At 51.4% G+C, this 20341-nt stretch overlaps 2 protein-coding genes across 5 annotated transcripts; one reads left to right on the top strand and one right to left on the bottom strand.

Moving 5' to 3' along the window:
- Positions 1–4821: 4821 nt before the first annotated feature.
- On the top strand, positions 4822–11722 carry ARHGAP9 (Rho GTPase activating protein 9). Of its 4 annotated transcripts, none has more exons than XM_090273481.1 (17): positions 4822–5226; positions 5488–5711; positions 6695–6922; positions 7107–7220; positions 7402–7506; positions 7736–7797; positions 7934–8024; positions 8238–8333; positions 8458–8556; positions 8796–8931; positions 9029–9136; positions 9460–9558; positions 9738–9815; positions 9962–10015; positions 10270–10404; positions 10753–10858; positions 11458–11722. In XM_090273481.1, exons 1-17 carry the CDS (start codon positions 4911–4913, stop codon positions 11645–11647), a joined length of 2241 nt encoding a protein of 746 aa, XP_090129607.1. In that variant the 5' UTR covers positions 4822–4910; the 3' UTR covers positions 11648–11722. The 4 variants fall into 4 exon arrangements, with proteins under 4 accessions (XP_090129607.1, XP_090129608.1, XP_090129611.1 ...); XM_090273482.1 differs by having other exon boundaries at positions 5027–5226; positions 8458–8565; XM_090273485.1 differs by lacking the exons at positions 4822–5226; positions 5488–5711 and adding an exon at positions 6441–6505 and having other exon boundaries at positions 8458–8565.
- Positions 11723–11844: 122 nt separating this feature from the next.
- On the bottom strand, positions 11845–20341 carry GLI1 (GLI family zinc finger 1). Its single transcript, XM_090273489.1, has 12 exons — positions 20252–20341; positions 18848–18974; positions 18572–18664; positions 18085–18280; positions 17692–17836; positions 17253–17342; positions 17028–17165; positions 16556–16705; positions 15753–15917; positions 15018–15248; positions 14190–14457; positions 11845–13786 (listed from the first exon to the last, which is right to left on the bottom strand). The coding sequence occupies exons 2-12, from the start codon at positions 18945–18947 to the stop codon at positions 12042–12044; spliced, it is 3321 nt and encodes a 1106-aa protein (XP_090129615.1). The 5' UTR covers positions 18948–18974; positions 20252–20341; the 3' UTR covers positions 11845–12041.

Raw genomic sequence — 20341 nt, 5'->3', positions numbered from 1 at the left:
CCCTGCGCACCACACGGACGAAGGAGGCTATTTCTCCCATCATGCAATTGTGGGAAACAGGAAAAGAGTATCATAGAGATGAAGAGACCGCCGCTGCAGTGCGAAGAGAGGCCGTTTTTTTTTTTGATGGGCGGGCTGGAGGAGAGCTTCGAGGTAGATACCTGCGCACTTTTGTTCTCTAACGACGCAGGAGGGCGTTTACAGAAATCTGGGTCTACAATCGTCCGTTGCGATGTCTTGACTGCGGCTAGTCACAATGGCAGACGCTCCAAGTTAATAAGAATTACAGTTGGCGGTTACGATAGACTGACTTTAGTGACACAATGGCAATTAATGCAGATATCCTATTAATAAAAAAAGAATAAAACTATTAAATATTGATTTAATATAAATCTGCACTCACATACAGCTAGACAATCTCATCAAAGAGAGGGAGCATGTGTAGGGGAAAAGTCAGATTGAGGGGTAGTAAGAAGACTGTTTGGCAATAAGTATATATTAAACAAGGAAGCACATATAAGTGATTGAGAAAGGAATCTTTATTCCTTTAAGAGTAATTAATAATAGTACTGAAGAGCTAGGCACTGTTCTAAGCACTTCACATACATTAATTCTCAAAAATTCTATAGGGTTTTGGGCCTTTTGAAGCTAGGTCATAAGTGTGAGAGCTTCTGCCCATGTTTGTTAGAACACTGCTAGCCTTGAGCTGCCATGTAAGAAGTCTTGCTACCCTGAGACTGCCATGCTGGAGAGGTCTCATGTTGACATTCTGACTGACAGCTCCAGCTGATCCCAGCATCAAGGCCTCAGATACATAAGTGAAGCTCTCCAGATCAACCCATTTGCCTGCTGAAAATACCCCACAGGACAGAAGAATCACCCAATTAAGCCATACCCCAATTTTGACCCATAAAATTGTGAGCTATAGTAAAATGATTGTTATTTAACAAAATACAAACAAACAAACCATGAGATAGATTTTCTCATTCTCATTTTACAGATGACTAAACGAGGCACAGAGAGGTTACTTTGTGCCATGAACTATACACGCCATTAAATACAGAATTATTAACAAAATAGATATAGGCTTCTGCCTTGGCAGAGCTCACCGACTTCCTTGGAAGTGAAATAATCAAATAATCTTTAAAGTGTGATGAAAGTTATGATGTAGGATGTAATGCTTGCTGTGGGAACTACTAGTTAGGGCCCCTACACAACTCTAAGGGGTTAAAAGAGACTTTCTTTTGCAAGTGACCTTTCCACTGAGATATGAATGGTGAGTAAGAATTAGCCAGGTGAAGGCTGATGGAAATGGAGAGAGGAAGTGTTTCAGGCAGAGGGAACAACATATGCAAAGGACCATAGACCTCAGTGCACTTTATCTTTTTTAAAAAAAGATTTTATTTATTTATTTTTAGAGAGAGGGGAAGGGAGGGAGAAAGAGAGGGAGAGAAACATCAATGTGTGGTTGCCTCTCATGTGCCCCCAATTGGGGACCTGGCCCACAATCCAGGCATGTATCCTGACTGGGAATCAACCTGCTACCCTTTACTTCACAGGCCCGCACTCAATCCACTGAGCCACACCAGCCAGGGCGACCTCAGTGCACTTTAGAAGTTAAAGGATTTATGGTATGGCTGGAATATAGAGCTGGGGATGGGGAGTTTGAAGAGATTAGGATCAAGGGAGAAAGTGTCTGTAAACCAAATTGTAAAATTTGAGCTTCACTCTGAGGACAATGAGGAGCTTTTGAAAGGTTAAGTCAGGGGAGTGGCAAGACATTTTTGTGTTTTAGAAAGGTCACTCTGGCTGCTGTTCCAGGAATGGGTTGGAAGGAAGTGTAACTATATGCAAGGAGACTAGTTAAGAGGTTATATCATCCAGGCTAAGGAGGGTGGTTATAGGGATTAAAGGAAGTAGGTAGGTTGGAAAGGTTTAGTAATCAATTAAATGTGAGTGGTGAGGAAACAAGAGAAATTAAGGTTGGCTGTCAGGTTTCTGGCATGGGCAATTGGGTACACCCTCTATGTGCCCCAACAGATGATAGTATTTCCTCTATGACAGTGAACATCACACTGGATTTTAATTGTTATGAGAGGATAGGGACTATATTTGTCATCTTAATTGACAATACCTAGCCCACAGTTCCTGCCTGACACATATGCTAATAAGCATTCTATAAATATATACTGAATTTAAGTTTAACTGAATAGGAGTACTAGAATATAAATGGGTTTAGGGAAAAGCTGACAAGATCAGTTTAGAACATACTGTTTGTGGTACCTGTGAAATACCCAAGTGAAGTTTTTTCAGTGGATGGTGGATTAGACTAGAGCCCCAGATAACAATCTAGAATGAAGATATAGTACCCAACAGCATAGAAAGGTCATTTGAGCTAGAGAGGTTATGACTACCTAGGGTGTACAGAGTGCAAAGGGCACAGGATCTCAGACAGACCACTGGGGTTTAAGGAACTAGCAAAGGAAAGTCCTTCCTTATGCAACAGGGAAGGAAGTGCTAGAAAGGTAAGGAGGGGATGCTCACAGTGTTCATAGAAAGAGAAAAAAAAATCAGTTGTTTTGGCAGCTGCTGAGATGTCAAGCAGCATTACGAATGCAAAGTGTCCTTGCAAACTCAGGACACTTTGTGTGAAGAGCGGCCTTAGAAAGGTGAGAGAGTCAGGGGAGGGAAAATGAAGACCTTTGTGTGTAGGCATCTCTTTTAAGAAGTTTGATTTTAAAAAGGAAGAGAGAGGTGGTGGTAACTGAAGGGTACAGTCAAGGGAGGTTTGTGTGAAGATGGGGAAGACTTGGCTACATTAATAAGCTGATGGGAAAGATTCAAATGCTAAGGAGGCCCTAGCTGGTGTGGTTCAGTAGATTGAGTGAATCAAAAGGTCACTGGTTCAATTCCCAGTCAGGGCACATGCCTTGGGTTTCGGGCCAGGTCCCCAGTTGGGGATGCACAAGAGGCAACCACACAATGATGTTTCTCTCCCCCTTTCTCCCTCCCCTTCCCTCTCTCTAAAAATAAATAAATAAAATCTTTTTTTAAAAAAAGATGAAGTGCACTGAGGTCTATGGTCCTTTGTATGTGTTGTTCTTTCTGCCTGAAGCACTTCCTCTCCACATCCATCAGTCTTCACCTGCCTAACTCTTACTCACCATTCATATCTCAGTGGAAAGGTCACTTGCAAAAGAAAGGCTCTTTTAACCCTTAACCCTTAACCCCTTAGAGTTGTGTAGGGGCCCTAACTAGTAGTTCCCACAGCAAGCATTACAGCCTCCATTATAACTTTTATCACACTTTAGAAAATATTTGATTATCCTACTTCCCAGGAAGTCTGTTTCTCTCTCTTTCTCATTCCCTACCCTTCTCTCTAAAGTAAATAAATAAAATCTTTAAAGACTCAAAAAAAAAAAAAGTCAGTCTAATACGAAGATGTCAATAAAGAAGTAGAGGATAAACTGCAGGAGAGAGTTTCAGAGATAGCAGAGAAGAATGGGATTTGAGCACTCAACAAATAGATGAATGAATGAATGGGCAAAGTTGGTCAATCTTCTGGAAGTGGAAAGAAAGAGTTGAGAGGTGGGATTCTCCACATTTTAAAACTGGAGCAAACTACAGAGGAATATCACTGAGGCAGAATCCTAGTACCGGCAACCCAGCCCTCAGATCACACATCCAGGGAGTCCAGGGAGGAAAGATGATTGTCTGATATCACCAAGGGGGAGGTACCCCATCCCTACCCGATCTCTCCAAAGTCAGATGGAAAGCCTCACATTGTGCAGTGGAGAAACAGAGAAGGGAAAAGAGGAGTGCTCAGGTAAGGAGGAAGCACAAGTGTGGGTTTTAAAGCTCTGGCAATGGACAGGGGAGGTCAATTCCCACCCTCACAGGAAAAGATGACATTAATCTCCCATCCATCCCAATATGCTGCCATACTATCCTATACTAGTTTACCATAGTCCCTGATTCAATTGTAATTAATAACTTTATTGTGTGGTTAGTTAAGATCTGTCCTTAAGCCCCAAGAGGGCAAGGGTTGTGTCTATCTCCTTCACCTCCCTTGTCTCCAGTGCCTAACACTGTTTCTTTCACAGAGGAGGTGCTCCTTGTTAAGAGCATGAATAAACAAACCCACACATTCAAGGAGAGCCCTGCCCAAGAGGCTTAAATACAAAGGATTGTACCAAGGCTTCCCAGCTCCCCAAAACATGTCCTGGATTGGGAGGATGGTGGAAATTTCACCTCTATTTCTAACTCTGAACCCCTCTGGGTTTTTCCCATCCATCTCTTGTTCTCTACAATTTGGTCTTACAATTTCTCTGGCTCTCTGTTTCTCTGTTTCTGTGTCTTTCTGATTCTACACAGGAAGCATGCAACTTTAGGTCTGAGGTGATTGGTAATGGAAATATTGGTGCCTGTGTAAATTTAATAAAGGGTCAAAACTTTTTTTATCTTTGTCATTAACTGTTTTCTCTTTGCCTATGTTCTCTCTCAGACCTAATTCTCTTTCCTCATCTTTCTGTGTACAGCTCAAAAGTCCCACCACCATCCAGCACGAACTCCTCCTGCCGCTGGATCTTCTCATGAGCCCCAGAAAGTACTTGGAGGAATATCACTGAACTAGGCCATGTCTGACTTCCTGCCTTACTGGCCTCACAGCCCTACTGACCACATCCTCTGTCACCTTGTATACTTCTTCACCAGTCACATCACTCAAGATTTCTCAGGCCCCATAACCTGCCACTGACGCCCACTCAGGTCCTCTGCTTTACCTTCTTCCTGTCCTTACCTTCCTCTGACACTGCTGTTAGAACCATGCTGCTCTGCCTAGAAGGAGCCAGTTCTGTCCCTTTCAGGATATCCAACACCTCTTTTTCACACGGGTGACAGTAGTGACTACAATGCTATTGGGCCAGTGGTGGGCAAGTTCTTGGGAGAGCCTAGGGCTGGGGTCCCGAAACACTTCTCAGGGATCCCAGCTCTGTGCTCTCTATGCCTTCACTTACACTGCGGCAGATGGCAGGCAGGTGTCTATGGCTGAAGGGGACAGGTTCCTACTGCTTCGAAAGACCAACTCAGACTGGTGGTTGGTAAGGCGCCTGGGAGCACCGTCCAACTCTCGTCCCATCTTTGTACCAGCTGCCTACATGACAGAGGAATCTATACTTCCCCAGAGCCCAAGCACAATCACCACCAGCCAATCCCTCCGGACTCATGGTAAGTCCTCCCCATCACCTTCTTACCTCCCTGGCTTGCTCCCTCCTGATCCCCTTCTCTTATTTACCTGTGATCAGCCTACTCCGCATCCCCACTGTGGTGTTCCCATTTTCTCTCTTCCCAGTTTGAAGTTGTTGAAGTCTCATTTTATTTTTCAACAACAGCCTTCCCCTGCTCTTACCTTCCCTATGAACCCCGAGGACGGGGCACCCAGCCAAGATTACATCACCTGCTCCCTGCTCTCCCCATTTCTGTTTCCAGGGCTGAAGTTGTTTCCTGACTCACCAGAAGAGCTGCACTTATCTCAGGCAACCCCAGGCAGAGCCCAGACTGCATCGCAGCAGCCTCCTTCTCTTCCCCCCAAAATGTGTAGAAGTGTTAGTGTTACCAATTTGAGGCCCATCCTCCTAAAGCCCTTCCAGGATGGACCAAGTAGAAGATCTCTCTCTCAGGAGGGCTTGGTGACAGAGGCCAGTGCCAACATGGTGAGTCATCTCTCTCCTTCTGAGCAACTGCCATCAACAGATATTTACTGCTGGGCCCTGTACTAGGTACAATGGCAAACAGGACAGACAGACTCTGCTTTCAAGGGATTCCCATGGAATGACAACATACATAAATATATGTTGGTACTGATAAGTGCTACCAAGAAAGTCAATATGGTGGAGTGACTGAGGTGGCGTAGGAAGGCCTCTTTGAGGAGATAATGTTTAGTTGAATCTGAAAAAGGAGAAGTCAGAAACAGTCATGAAGAGATGAGAAGGAATTCTAGCTGAGGGACAGCAGGTAGCAAAGATCCTTGAGGATACATGGAATCTGGCAGATGACAGATGGACTGAAGTAAAGTCAACCTCAGCTATGCTTTCTCTCTCTTCCTCTTGACTTCTGGCCCAAGGTGGGGTTTGTCCTGTGTCGGGCCTTGCCAGCTCAAGTCACCAGTTAAGTCCCCTCTAGAGATGGAACTTCCTTGCTCTTCATGAGGACTCAGCCCCTCCCCTCTCTTAGTTACTAGTGGTTGAAAAATGGCCCCTCCTTTCTCATACCCCCTCCTCTCTGACTTCTTTTACTCTGGAGTGTGTGAGGGTGGGGAGCTCCTCTCAACCCCCTCCCCCCTTGCGGGCGCGCTCGCGCGCACACGCACGCGCGCACACGCACACACACACACACACACACACACACACACACAGCCTGTTCCCCTTTCCTGCAGCCCTGGGGTGGGGGTGGTGTGGGGGAGGAGGGAAGTTGGCAACAGGAAGTGAGGAGAAGAGCAAAGAAGACGGTGAGGGAGGGAGTAAAAAAAAAAAAAAGAAAGTCAGCTGGGGACGGGTTTCTCCCTCAGTACCTGGGTCTCCCCAGCCAGGATCTGGTGGTGAGAAAATGGTGGGGGGAGAGGAGGAGGTGCTTAGGTGGAGAGAAGTTTGGGGAGGGCACAGGCTAATAACTACCTTTCTTCCCCCTTTCTTGACAGGCAGGACCCCAGCCCCTCATGTCAGAGCACCCTGTGTACTGTAACTTGGTGGACCTTCGCCGCTGTTCCGGCTCCCCACCCCCAAACCCTGTATGCCCCCCGCTACAGAAGCTGGACGCCTGGGAACAGTACCTGGACCCTAACTCTGGACGCTGCTTTTACATAAATTTGCTGACTGGCTACAAGTCCTGGAAGCCCCCACGCCGCCGCACTCAAACCCGGGAGATGGTGAGAGCTGCCATCCTGCTTATCTCTTTGTCCCCTCAATCTCCTCCTTTCCCTTACTGTATCCCAAGTAGTGCGTTTTCTTTCTGGGGCTCTCAGAAGATCAGAAGAATCAGAAAATTGTGAGAAGGGTGTTGAGAGCTGGTTGAAGTGGCATGTGAATGTAGCTTTACCCCCCCCCCCCCAGAACCCTGCCTCCATGGAGGGAACACAGACCTTGAACGGGGACAACTGTGTCCTGCAACCTCAGGCAAAGGGCTCAGAATCTGACACAGGGTCTCCAGAACTGCTCAACCCCCAGGTGAGATCCCTTCTTCCTCCAGATTACATGCAGGAAAAGCCATCTTCTCACGACTTTCTCTTTTATGCAAGACATTCTTCTTTATTGCACCCTGTCACCCACATCCGCACCCCTCTTCCCCCCAGCTAGGGACCTCCAAGTTAGTGTTTCCTCCACCTGTTTCTCTAACCCCCTGCCCCAGGGTTCACCCTGCCTCCCACAACGCACCTCCCAGATCGACCCCTCAGACCAGCCTGCAGTCTGTCAACCCCTTCGCCCTCTGCCGCAGGTCCTGGACGACCCCCACGTAAGCCTCCCATTTTTGTGTGGATGCCAAGAATCTCCTTGCCCCATGCCCTGGTTCCTGCTCCTCCAGAAAGATCTTCCTCTTTCTGAGAGTGTTCTCTGGGTATCCTCGCTTACCCAGCCTCCTCCGCAACTTGAAAGGACCTCACCCCAGGGGGAAGCCGCGGTGGGGGTGCGGGTGTGTGAGGGCCCGTGGGTGACTTATTGGTACCCCTCCCTCCGCTTCCCAGGAGGTGGAAAAGTCAGGCCACCTCAACATGACTAAGATCGCCCAAGGGGGACGCAAGCTCAGGTGAGGAGAGCTGGGAATACCTCTGGGGCCTGGACTGTCGGACTCCATCCGTTGGGTAGAGTACAGCGTTGCGAGAGCGCCCTCCCCTAGTGATTCTAAATGATCTTTGCACTGCTGCCCCCTCCGCCCCCTGCAGGAAGAACTGGGCCCCATCTTGGGTGGTGTTAGCGGGTAACAGCCTGGTGTTCTACCGAGAGCCACCCCCCGCTGCACCTTCCTCAGCCTGGGTGAGTGTGAGGGAGGGAAGGTTGGGTGCAGGAGGGACTCCGACGCAATGCCACTCGCCTCTGGCCGACTGTGGGGTCGGAGGGAGGGAGATGTAGAGGAACGTAAGGAATTAGGAAGGAGCATGGCCTCCCACGTCTTCGCGGTCCGCCCGGTGTGAGGAAGACAATGAAGGAAACCGCACGGCGGCCTCAGTTTCCTCCCCCGATTGCCAGGGACCAGCGGGCAGCCGACCCGAAAGCAGCGTGGACCTACGCGGGGCGGCCCTGGCTCACGGCCGCCACCTGTCCAGCCGCCGCAACGTCCTGCACGTGAGTGCTCTCTCATCCGACAGGAGGGTGCGCCCTCAATTTCCCACTTGAGTCTCCAGCTCAGCCTTCCTGCTTTTTACGGTTCTCCCCGTTGACCCAAGCCTTTTCCCGGCCGGCCCCCCAGATCCGAACGGTCCCTGGCCACGAGTTCCTTCTGCAGTCAGACCTCGAGACTGAGCTGCGAGCCTGGCACCGGGCGCTGCGGGCGGTCATCGAGCGCCTGGTGAGAAGGGTAGGAGGGGGCGGGACAGAGCCGGCCCCCGGCTCGGGCTGGGGCTGGGCCGTGGGAATGGGGAAGGAACTGTAGGATCGGGAAGCGGGGGGTTGGGCAGGGCGGTCTCAGTGTAGAGCCCTGGGCTGGGGCTGGGACGTGGGACCTCAGCAGCTGGTTAGGGTCTTCTTACTTCAAGCTGGGGATGCGGATTTCTCTCCTCTCGCCCCACCTTACCCCTCCGGGTCTAGGATCGCGAGAACCCCCTTGAGCTGCGTCTGTCAGGCTCGGGACCCGCCGAGCTAGGGGAACTGAGCGCTGGGGAGGATGAAGAAGAGGAGCCAGTGTCCAAGCCACTGCTACGTTTCGGCGGCCGCCGGAGCTCCAGTTAGAGGCCGGCCTGGGGGGCGGGACTTGGGGGCCGTATCCAAGTTCCTCCTCCTGGCAGCTGCGCTCATACTCTGGTCCCGCCTGCCTCCTGCAGGTCGCTGTCCAGAAGGAATTGAGCAGAACCGCGTGCGGAACAAACTAAAGAGGCTTATCGCTAAGAGACCACCCTTGCAAAGCCTGCAGGAGCGGGGTCTGCTCCGAGGTGAGGAGAGCTGGGCCAGCTGACACCTTTTCCCTCCGTGCCTCTTGTAGTGTTTCTACGTTCCTGATCTGGGTATCAGCTCATTTCATGGATGAGAAAACTGCACTGAGGCTCACGGTAGAACTTCCCAGAACTAGATCAGCGGTCTTCTGAGACCACTGTTTTTCCCACTATTGCTGATTGTTGGGAGGTGGGTGACTCTTGTTTAGACCCAGAACAGCCAGTCAGGAGGGCCAGCCCAACTTTGCCGTGAAGGCCCCTTGCTAAGAACTTCCGTGGGGGGCATTGGCACTGGCTTCCCACCTCACTCTGTATCTCCCCAGATCAGGTGTTCGGCTGCCAGTTGGAATCACTGTGTCAGCGGGAAGGAGACACTGTGCCCAGCTTTGTGCGGCTCTGCATTGCTGCTGTGGATAAGAGAGGTCATTTTCCCAGAGACCCCGGAATCTACCCCTTCAACAGGCCAAGGCCTTAGAATTCCACACCTCCCTCACCCCGGTCTTCCTTTTAACCTTCTTCTCTCTACCCTCAGATCCCTCACCAGACCTCACCACACCCGTTAGAGCAGGAATCCTTATCTTCTCTTTACCTCATCTCCTAGGTCTAGATGTGGATGGCATTTACCGGGTAAGCGGGAACTTGGCAGTGGTCCAGAAACTTCGCTTCCTGGTGGACAGAGGTGAGAAGGCCCATGGGCAAGTTGTGGTACTGAGAACTCTGTGTCTCAGAACCAGGTGGTTCTGAGTGAGGGAGTGGCAGAACAGGGAGGTCTTCTGGCTGGAACTGCATGTCTTGTCTCTTAATCTTTTCTTATACCTTTTACAGAGCGGGCGGTCACTTCTGATGGGAGGTACCTGTTCCCAGAACAACCAGGACAAGGTATTTACATGGAAGGCCCGTTAGATCCTTAAAAGTTCCCCACATCCTCCCTGCTCCCTGTGGATTTCCCCATATCCTGCTTCTGGAAGGGTTGTTCCCATCCCTACCTCAGCTGTCTTGCCCAGCTGTAGACCCCATAGACATTCCTATGGTCTACCTTACCTGCATCTTCTCTCAGACTCCTGATCTCTCAGTCGCTGGGTCCCTCTGGCTCTTCAGGAGCTCTGAACCCCTCTGTTATCTACTTCTTCCAGAAGGCCGATTAGATTTGGACAGTGCTGAGTGGGATGACATTCATGTGGTCACTGGAGCCCTGAAGCTTTTTCTCAGGGAGCTACCTGAGCCTCTGGTACCCCCACTGCTGCTGCCCCGTTTTCGTGCTGCCCTTGGTAAGGGATGGGATCTTTGGGCGATGCCCTTGATATTGGGGGAAGGCATGAGTGATAAAGAATAGAGTAAAGTAGAGGTTTTCTTATACTCTTCTGTCTCATCCTGAACACAGAGGTGGAAAATAACTTTCAACACATGTGCCAACTCCGGTTCTGTGTGTGTGTGAATGTTTAGAGGGCTGAGTTGAAAAGAATTCTAAGGCTGCAGTTGGGCTCAGTGAAAAAGAAAGCTGTGATGGATAAATGATGTCTTCCATGGGCCTGGGAAAGAGAAATAAGTTACCCACCCTGCACTAGTGCCCTCCCTAAGCTCACCCCTATGCCTTTCCCATTACTCTTTTTCTCTAGCACTCCCGGAATCAGAGCAGCGCCTCTCTCAAATACAAGAATTAATAGTCTCACTGCCAAAGCCCAACCATGACACTCTGCAGTACATCCTGGAGCATTTATGCAGGTTGGAAAAATAGAACATTTTTATTCATTCAGAAGGAGGGTGGGGTGGAGCAAGGAGCAGGGACTCTGTTTGAATGGGGTTAAGGTAGGGAAACACCTAAGTTTAGAGCAGATTGAGGAAACTGGCAATCTCAATGAAGGCGGTCATATTATGAGGGTCAAAACCTGCGGGTCAGCATCAAATGGGGAAATGGGGACCAATTCAAGCACAGTGAGGCTGTGTGAGAAATAAGGGAAATCTAACCTCTTCCTTCCCTCTGCCTCTTTGTTTCCCATTGGAACAGTGGTTATTGCTTATTTGGCTGAGCTGGGCCTGGGCAGTGAATTCTGAGAGAGGATAGCCATTTGAATTAAAGCCTTCCAAATTGTGAGCAGAGAGGAATCTAGGGGAAGTCTCTGAAGCTGGGAAGAGGTGGTTGTATCCTGAAGTTTTCTCCACTGGTGCTATCTCCATCTCCCTTGAGGCTCCCTCTCCTTGATTTCCTTTGGCCACCACATAGAAGGGTGAATTCTTCCCTGCTCAAATCTTTGAAGGGTTAGATTTATTTGAAGTGGCAAAGCTGCTGCCTTATAGCCCCTTCTCTTGGCCTTTGCCCACAGGGTGATAGCACACTCAGATAAGAACCGCATGACCCCTCACAATCTGGGAATTGTGTTTGGACCAACCCTGTTTCGACCCGAGCAGGAGACATCTGACCCAGCAGCCCATGCTCTCTACCCTGGGCAGCTAGTCCAGTTGATGCTCACAGACTTCACCAACGTCTTCCCCTCACTGGGGCAAGGAAGATGAGGAAATGTGTTTCCAATGGTACCCTTTGGTGGTGTGATGTGTGAGGAAATCTCTTTAAATCTCATGTCTCCCAGATGACTGTCTGTCTTTGTGAGTCTGATCTGAGGGGTTGGGATGTGGTGAGGGAGCTTCTCTAAAGAGGAAAGTGGGAAGATTAACTCCTCACCAAGATAATAGCACATAAAACAGGGCTCTTTCTGATGCAGTTCCTTTATTAGGAAACAGTGTCATTATCAAATTTCTCCCCCAAATATATACAGATTGTATGCAGCCCCCAACCCCTAAGTCCTACCCCCAGGGCATCACAGGGAGCCATGGCTCCTTCTCCTGACTTCTCTAGGGGGATGGACACCCCTTAGGAAATGTGGATCTGTGATGGGTAAGATTCCACACTTTAGGCACTGGAGTTGAGGAATTGAGTCTCACCAGGCAGGGATCCCAGTAAGACACTCATGTTGCCCACAGCCATGTTGGGGGCTCCAGAGAGAGGTGGGGTATGTTCAGAGCTGTTCCCCTGATTATGGGAAGGGGGAGGACTCAGCTCCTGGGCCTCATCCAGAATAGCCACAAAGTCCAGCTGAGTGTTGTCAAGATCAATAGAGTCCAGGGGGTTACACACCTGTCCTTCAGGAGGAGGGTACAAGGCAGGGCCTCCTCCCAACCTGCCCACCTCAGGGTGGCCACAGCTGGGGTTGGTGCCCCCTGCCTTAAGGGGCCCATAGCAAGTGGGCAGTGGGGGCAGAAGTCGGGGTGGTGCTGCTACCCGATGGGAAGGTTTGTTTCCCCCCACTGAAAAATTTTCATGGCATGGTGAAGGGGTAGGATAAGAACCTGACTTGTGATTAGGCAAGTTAGGTGCAAACCCAGGCCCGTATGTGGCCATTGGGGCCTTGGCAGGGCTTGGGCTAACCTGGGAACCCCCCAGAAACTTGGGACTCTGGTAGAGAGGTTCCTGGACTGGGGGATCTCCCCTACCCTCACCCTCCCACAGCAGCTCCTGTTGAGACTGAACATAACTACACACAAGCTGAGCCTTGAGCTGTCCTGTGGAGTGAGTGGGGTGATCAAAACATGGGCCAGGCCTGGATTCTGAAGGAAGATAATCAGGGGGTGGCTGGTTGTAGGGGCCTGACTGGGGATATTGAGGTGGGGTAGGCTGGGGATAGTGGGAGAACGGAGGCTGTGGGCGTGGAGAGCCCTCATTGGGGTGGGCATTGAGGCAGGGTGCCAGTCCTGTGGAGTCAGAACCCATTGGACACCCCTGTTCTGGCTTGACCTGCACGTGTCCATAATGTTCAAGACGAGGACACTGGCTGTAGGTTCCAGCTGGAGCCTTGGGGCTTGGGTATAGCCCAGAGTGGGTGGGGAACTCACCCCATGTTTCTGGAGTAGGGTCAGGATAGGAGACCTGCTGGGGACAGGGGTTGTGGCTGTAGTTGGTGGGTGGACCAGGTCCAAGAGGCAGGGAGCCTGGACCCCTAGCTCCATAAGGCTCAGCTGTTGCCCCTTCAGGTCCCCCGTAACCCAGAGTATCAGCAGGTGGAAAGTCCATATAAGGGTTCAGACCAGTGCCCATCATGGAGGTCCTGACCTCTGGCTCCTCCCGTAGCCCTCTGGTATCCATGGTGACGTTCTCAGTGATACTGGGGGGCTGTGGTGAGTAGACAGAAGCTGGAAGTTGGGGATCAAAGTTCCGTCCTCCCCCTGCTGTCGTGGGGGGTGTGTGAACACAACCCAAGCTCTTGAACCGCTGGACTCTGGCTGGGGCTGGGTGGTCAGCAGCCCTGGCTGGGTCACTGGCCCTCCGGGTGACTCCTGCATTGGGGTTGTATCCTGGATACTCAGCTCGGCTTCTCCAGGGAGGTCCGGGAAGACCCCCTATTCGATCTAGGCTGGATGCTGCAGTGGGTGGAGTACCACCTCCCCTGGGTGAAGCATATCTTGCCCGGAGCAGGTAGTGCTGGGCAGGTGTGAGGCCAGGCAGAGAGGATGCCCCATTCTCCGGCGGGGAGCCCGGGGGAAAAGGGGAGGCCAGGGAGGAGCGGCGGCTGACAGTATAGGCCGAGCTGACGCTGCTGGAGCTGCTGCTGCGGCGGTCAAGAGAAACCGGGGGACCCAGGCGGCGGGACACGGGGGTGCCTGCAAGTGATAGGGAGAAAAGGCAGAGTGGTCAAGAAGCCTCCTGAATCTAACCCTGCCTCCCCTATGGGACAGCCTTGTCCTGGAATCCCAAGGTAAGGCTCTTTAACTCTAAACCACTTGGTTCTGTCTCCTCTTTCTCCCAGGCCTTTTCTGCTTCTGTCTCATCAGGGATAGAGGGCTGCTGTGAACAGTTGTACAGGTCGTACACTGCATTAACTTCATATACTTTGTATATCACAACAATTTCTGATGGATGGAAGGAAAGTGTCTTAAGGAAGGGGGACCTTTTTCTAGTGCACAATGGTGCTATATTGCAGCCCTACAGGGTGAAGTGCTCCATCCAACCTCAAGGAAGGTCCCGATCTCAGCCCAGTAACCACCCACCACACCCAGGTCTCACCGGTGTGGGTCAAGCTGGGCAGTTTGAGACCCCGGGGCCCTATTGGCCGGAGTTGATGTAGCTGGTCCAGCCTGAGGTTCTCAAGGCGGCGAAGTGTGGACAGACCAGTGCTAGCAATGCAAGGCCCCTCGTCTAAGCTGGACAGGTCCTCAGTGCTGCCCCCTGTATTTCCGGTCATTTCCACACCACTGTCCGTATTGGCTGCACTGCCTGCTGGGGAGTGGTCACTGCTGCAAGATGACTGGGCCCCAGGGCTTGGCTGTGGCTTCTGTGGGGAAAGATTAGGGCTGAGGGTGGCACCCTTTTCTTTTTCCCATCGCTCCCTGAGCTTGGTGAGTGGCTAAAAGCCTGTGGTCCAGTGACTGCTGGGGTTCAGGGGAGGCTTACAGGTGTAGAGGGGGCTGAGTAAGTGAGGGACAGGGAAAACTGGAGGAGAGACGTTGATGAGAAGAGCCTAGGCTGGGGCACAGACCACCTGGGCTCAAATTAGTCCGGTGAGTTCTACAACCTTGGACAATTTCTCTATGCCTGAATTTCCTCATCTGAAAATGGAGAAAATAAATTCCTTTCTTATGAAGTTGTTGTGAGGGGTACATGAAATTATACATGTAAAGGACTTGGAACAATACAAGAAGTCCTGTGTAAGAATTTGCTGAATCAATTCAATAAATACACCAAAATCCCTAGATTTGGGGTAGCCCAAGGAGCAACACTGGGACATCTGGAAGACTGGCCACATAAGAGGGATAGGAGGGGATGGGCGAGTTGGGAAGATGTCAGCAAGGCAGTTAGGGGTGTGGAGGCAAAGGGCTGTCTGGGCTGTCTCACCATAGCACCTTCTGGTACAGTCAGTCTACTCTCCTCCCTGACAGTGCCTCCGTCCCGCTCCCTCTTGGGCTCCACAGTGGAAAGAGATGGTGCCCGGGGCAGGGGGCCATCCCCTCGGTGCCGCTTGGTCACATGGGCATCAGGACCATGCACTGTCTTGACATGTTTCCGGAGCGAACTGGGATCGGTGTAGCGTTTGGTGCAGCCTGGGAGCTTACACACATACGGCTTCTGTTGAGTAGAAAATGAAGACAGCAGGCAAACATGTGGAAGTGGAAAAAGACAGAAGGCATGCGAAAAATTGGTGGCATCAAGTAAAGGCGAGGGGTAATGGGGGAACACACAGCACCCAAGGAAATAAGGAAAGTGGGGCCCTTGGAGTAAAAAATGAGAGGATTGGGGAAAGATGAGGAAAGCTGACTTCCCTGGGCCTGGGAAAGATGAGAGGGTGAACCCAGGTCTGTGAGGCCTCATCAATTCAGGGACTGAAGGGGACAGGGGCCTCCTTTAGTTAGAATGGGTCTTTTTTAGGTTAGCCCTTTGGCTAGTTAGAGGCAGGGGGTAGGGTGGTAAGTGGAAATTCTTGGTTTCATAAAGGCCTTCTCCAGGTGAATTATATAGGTGGGGAAAACTCACCTCTGTGGAGTGGGTACTGGGCTAAGGGATTTCCTACAGCGGAATCTCCCCGGTAGGTGGCTTCTCAAGTGGGGACGGTCTCTTAGGTAAGGCACTCACCTCATTGGAGTGGGTCCGGTTCTGGTGCTTGGCTCGGTCACTGGCATTGCTGAAGGCCTTGCTGCAGCCCTCGTGCTCACACATGTACGGCTTCTCGCCGGTGTGTGACCGTAGGTGCGTCTTCAGATTTTCAAGGCGTGAGTATGACTTCCGGCACCCCTCAAACTGGGGAATGTAGGAGTCAAAGGATAGCTCTCAGACAGAAGGACATGGCATTAAAGGAACCCTAAATCTCAAAAGGGACGTACATCAGAGAAAATAACTCAAGATGGGAGAGTACTGGGGCTTCAGGAGAATTCCCATAATTAGGAGACATGGGCAGACAACAGATGGGGAAACAGAAGCAGCTGGAGGCACTCTGCCTGCAAGGACATGAAGCTGAAGCCAGAGCATCTCCTGGTCAAGCCAGGGCGGATTCCCCTGCGTGGAGATCTTAGACTGTTTCAGGATGGGGTAATCTGGGAGTGTCTTCTGTCCTGAATGCAAGGCTTCTCCAGTAGGCAGTGTAGTAAGCACAGCGCCTAGAACCCACAGTACTTTCACGGGTCCCACAAAAATGTTTTAATTTATATTAAAAGCAAGGGGAAAATTAGCTAGTAGGTCCAAGAAAGTGTTCTAATATATAATATCAATGTTGATCTTTATACCAACACAGTCATAAAATATAAATTTTTAACCCTTGTGGAACAAAGGGCCTACAAAGGCCTAAGTGCCTAGGGCCCATGAAAGTCACAATGAGGCCCTGCCTTGGTGGGCAGCCACAATTTAGGGAGGACCCTGAGCCTGGGAAGAGGGTGCCTCACCGTGCACTTGTGTGGCTTCTCGCCTGTGTGTCTGCGCATGTGGACCACCAGCATGTACTGGGCTTTGAAGGGCCTCAGCTCCCTGGAGCAGCCCCCCCAATGGCACACAAATTCCTTCCGCTCCCCATGGATGTGCTCGCTGTTGATGTGCTAAGGGAGAAGATGCAGAGGCTCTCTGAGGTTCCTCTTCGCCTAGAGACCCAGATCTCCCTCCCTTGACCTCCCTACCACACCATAGTCCTCTATGGCTTTACTTCATGGGGGAAGATGGTGTAGGAAGGACATCATAGCCCACATCTCAGTTCTTCCAAGTTTATAAAAGCCACAACTCTTGAGTGTATGTCTGCTCAAAAGGGCACTCAACCCCTGACCTCATTATCTTCTGACCTCCTGCTCTCAGCCTGATTCCAGTGTCTCACTCAGAGTTTCCTACAGGCTCCAGTCAGCATTCCTGTTACCCCCTGGGGCTCACATGCACCAGCTGCTCCTGCGAGTCAAATTCCTGGCTGCAGCCATCCCAGCGGCAGTCAGTCTCATACACAGATTCAGGCTCAGGCTTCTCTTCTCTTTCCATATCTTCCCGCCCATCCAGCATCCCCAGCAGGGGATCCTAAAGCAGGAGAGGCAATCCTAGGGTCACTTGAATGAAAGCTTTTTTTCACTCAGGTTCCAGAAGTAAAGTCACCCCTGCCCTTACCTGTGTGCCTGTGGAGTTGGGGCTGGACATGTCACCTTCCAAGGGTTCCTCTGGGCACTTGCTAACCAGCATGTCCAGCTCAGACTTCAACTTCCCCAAGGAAGAAGTGAGGGTGATGAAGGTAGAAGTGGGCAGAAGAAAGAGAGGGAGCCCAGTCGGGTCTTCCTGCCCCAAGTGCCCCCACCCAAGCAGCTGGAACCCCCGAGTTTGGGAGAGAGCTCCTCCTCAGACTGCACTGGTGAATGGAATGGACTAAAGATAATATCTCATTTGGAAGAGTCTGAGTCAACCCCAAGAGTGAATCCCTGCACCTATATCCCTTTATTTTTCTGGTACTGAAACTTTTATACCCCCTGTTCTTCCTTCACATCCCCCTATAAAGTCCTCTCCTCACCCCCCTGAGCTGAGAGAAATCAAGTAGTAATATGAGGGTTCTCACCTGGCAAGTTGGGAGGGGTCCCCGGGACTGAGGATGCGGCATCATCCCTCCCTGGGTGGGGTTATGGGGACCACAGGGCTGGACCCCGAAGGATGGTGAGGTCCCTTTTTGGTGATTCATCTGAGGTGGGAATCCCAGAGATGGGCTGAGGAGGAGGAGGAGGAGGGGAAGTGGTTACTTAAGAGTAAGTCTCAGGAGTTCTGGGGCTATGTGGAGGGTACCTGGAAGACAGTACGGGAAGTGACTGAGGCAGTCCTGGGTAGGAACTGAGGAGAGTCCAACAACTTTGAAATGATAAGGATCCACATAGGGTCTGGTTGTTTGGAGGGCTTGAGGCTTTTAATAGGGTTTGGTAGGGTCTTTCGGGGCCTCTTGGCCTAAGGCTGTCTGCACCTCATAGTGCTGATAGAGAGGTGACCATAGGAGCCCCCCGGAGAGGCACAGCGTGAGTTGATGAAGGCCACGAGGGAGCTGGGTGAGGTTCGGATAACTGTCTGCAGGTCCAGGCTGGCATCTGACAGAGGTGAGATGGAGAGTGCCCGCTTCTTGGTCAGTTTGACTGCACTCCGGGGAGGAGGAAAGAGTGGGGCTGGGCAGGAAACAGAGGAGATAGATAGATATGGTAAAGGGGCATGTCTCTCCATGCACCCAACCTGTGCGTCCTGCCTCTCAACAAAAAAGAAAAGAAAAGAAAAGAAAAAGACATATGAGTCTACCTTGCCCCATTGACCCCTTCTGTGACTGCCTGGTTGGGCTCTGACCCCTTGATCCCATCTCCAAGGATTTCCTTTTTCAAGTTAGAGCCCCTGCCCTCCCACTTGTTCCCTCAGGACAAGTTCCAGAGGGGCAGAAAGGGAAGAGATGTTGCCTGAGGCCTCACCCTCTGTGCAGCTGTTGGTCTCTCTGGCTGACCCGTAACTGTGGGAGCCAGACATAAGATTGGCCTGGTGGCAGAAGGGCAGACCAGACAGTCCTAGAAAAGAAAGATAACGGGAATGGGGGGTACACAAGGCTTCACTTTCCAAACCCACATTATATGGGACCTCACATCTTGTAGAGGAGAAACTGGAATGGGATAGGAGTTAGAAGAGGGATCTCTGGGCTAGGTGAGAGATCTGCCAGTCCTCAAGGCCCGGAGAGTGGCATATGTACTGACCTTCTGTCCCCATGCTGGGGGCCCCCTGACCGGGGAGGGGCCTGAGACAGCAGGGCTCGCCATAGCTACTGACTGGTGGTGGGGTCATCGAGTTGAACATGGTGTCTCAGAGGAGCGTGTGGGGACACTGCAGGAGGGGAAGGGAGATCTGCAAGTTATAAAGTTGGGAGGGAAATAGGGAAGGTCAGATGATAACAGGCACAGAACCCTGGGCAGAGCTTCCCTTATTCTCCCAGCCCCTCCAAGACAGCTGCCATGGGAAATCAGATTGAAATGAGCATCTCTCAGCCAGGGTGAGGACAAGAGGAGAAGTCCCATAGAGGCAGGGGCAGTCTTGGGGATTTTTGTGGGAACTTGATGGAATCTTTGCCTGTGTGGTCTCTGTGTGTAGGGAAGAGTGTTGTGGACTAATTGTTTCTATATGAGCTTAAAGTGATTTTAAAAACATGGACCCTTTATGGCTTCTTGCTCCCACCATGGGCTGGATTTGAGGGGTTGGATGGGACTCATACAGAACCTTTGGCTCCCAGCACTGGCCTTGCTATTCTGCCTCAGTCCCTTTCCCTTCCCTTTATTTGTTACTGTTCAGGGACAGCCCACCTACATCTCTCTAGTGTCCAGCAGAGGGAGCCCTTGTCACAACCCAGACCGTGAAGCCGGTGGGGCCAGGAGGGAGCAAGGATTGTTTGCCCTTTTCTCTTAAGGAAGAAAACCGTGTAGAACCGGATAACGTTTCTGCGCGGAACCTCCCGGTCCGCTGTGTACAAAGGATGGAAGCTGGTGTTATTCTGAGGTGGTTTGAAACTGGGCGCCCACCTAACTCTCCTGGTCTGCTTTGCGGGAACTGGAAAGGGACTGACTCTGAAGGAAGGCTTTGGGAGAATTAAAAAAACAAAAACAAAAAAACAAACAAAAACCAAAGTCATCATCCTTTAGGACCAGTGAGAGAGGAGAGAGTGACATTGTCCGCTTTTCTCCTTAAACTTCAGTTTGCACTCCACCTCGGGTTTTCCGGTCTCCCGGGACTGAGGGTGGGGTGGGGCGGGGTAGGGTGGAGATCAACCGGGAGCGGGCCGGCCGGCGCGGTGGGTGATCCCAGGATGCTGGGATTTAGGGTGAGGGCGGGGTAAGATGGGGAGCGGAACGCGGACCCCACGACCTAGCCCGAGCCCCGCAGCCTGGACTGGACCATTCCTAACTCTTCCTTTCCTAGCGGGGATACGGATCCTGGATCCAAGACCTCCCAACTCGACCTTGGTACTTTGGGGGGGGGGGGCACAGCTGGCTGGCAGCTGGATAGGGGGACACTTCTCCCGCCTTCTTCTATGACTCACTCAGGGGAAGGAGGCGGGGGATTGCAAACGACCCCCACCCCAAACACCAAAGAGACTCCCCCAAACGTACCCTTTCAGTCATCTTTTTGACCCACTGCCCAGCCGCAGGGGAGCCGCGATGGAAATGGGACGACATCCCTTCTTGCTCACGCGTGCCACA

Source organism: Furipterus horrens, unplaced genomic scaffold (assembly GCF_987537825.1).
Source record: "Furipterus horrens unplaced genomic scaffold, mFurHor1.1.pri manual_scaffold_4, whole genome shotgun sequence".
In the NCBI taxonomy this organism is placed as follows: Eukaryota; Metazoa; Chordata; class Mammalia; order Chiroptera; family Furipteridae; genus Furipterus; species Furipterus horrens.
Note: the sequence above shows the minus strand (reverse complement) of the source record. Positions and strands in the feature narration are given on the sequence as shown.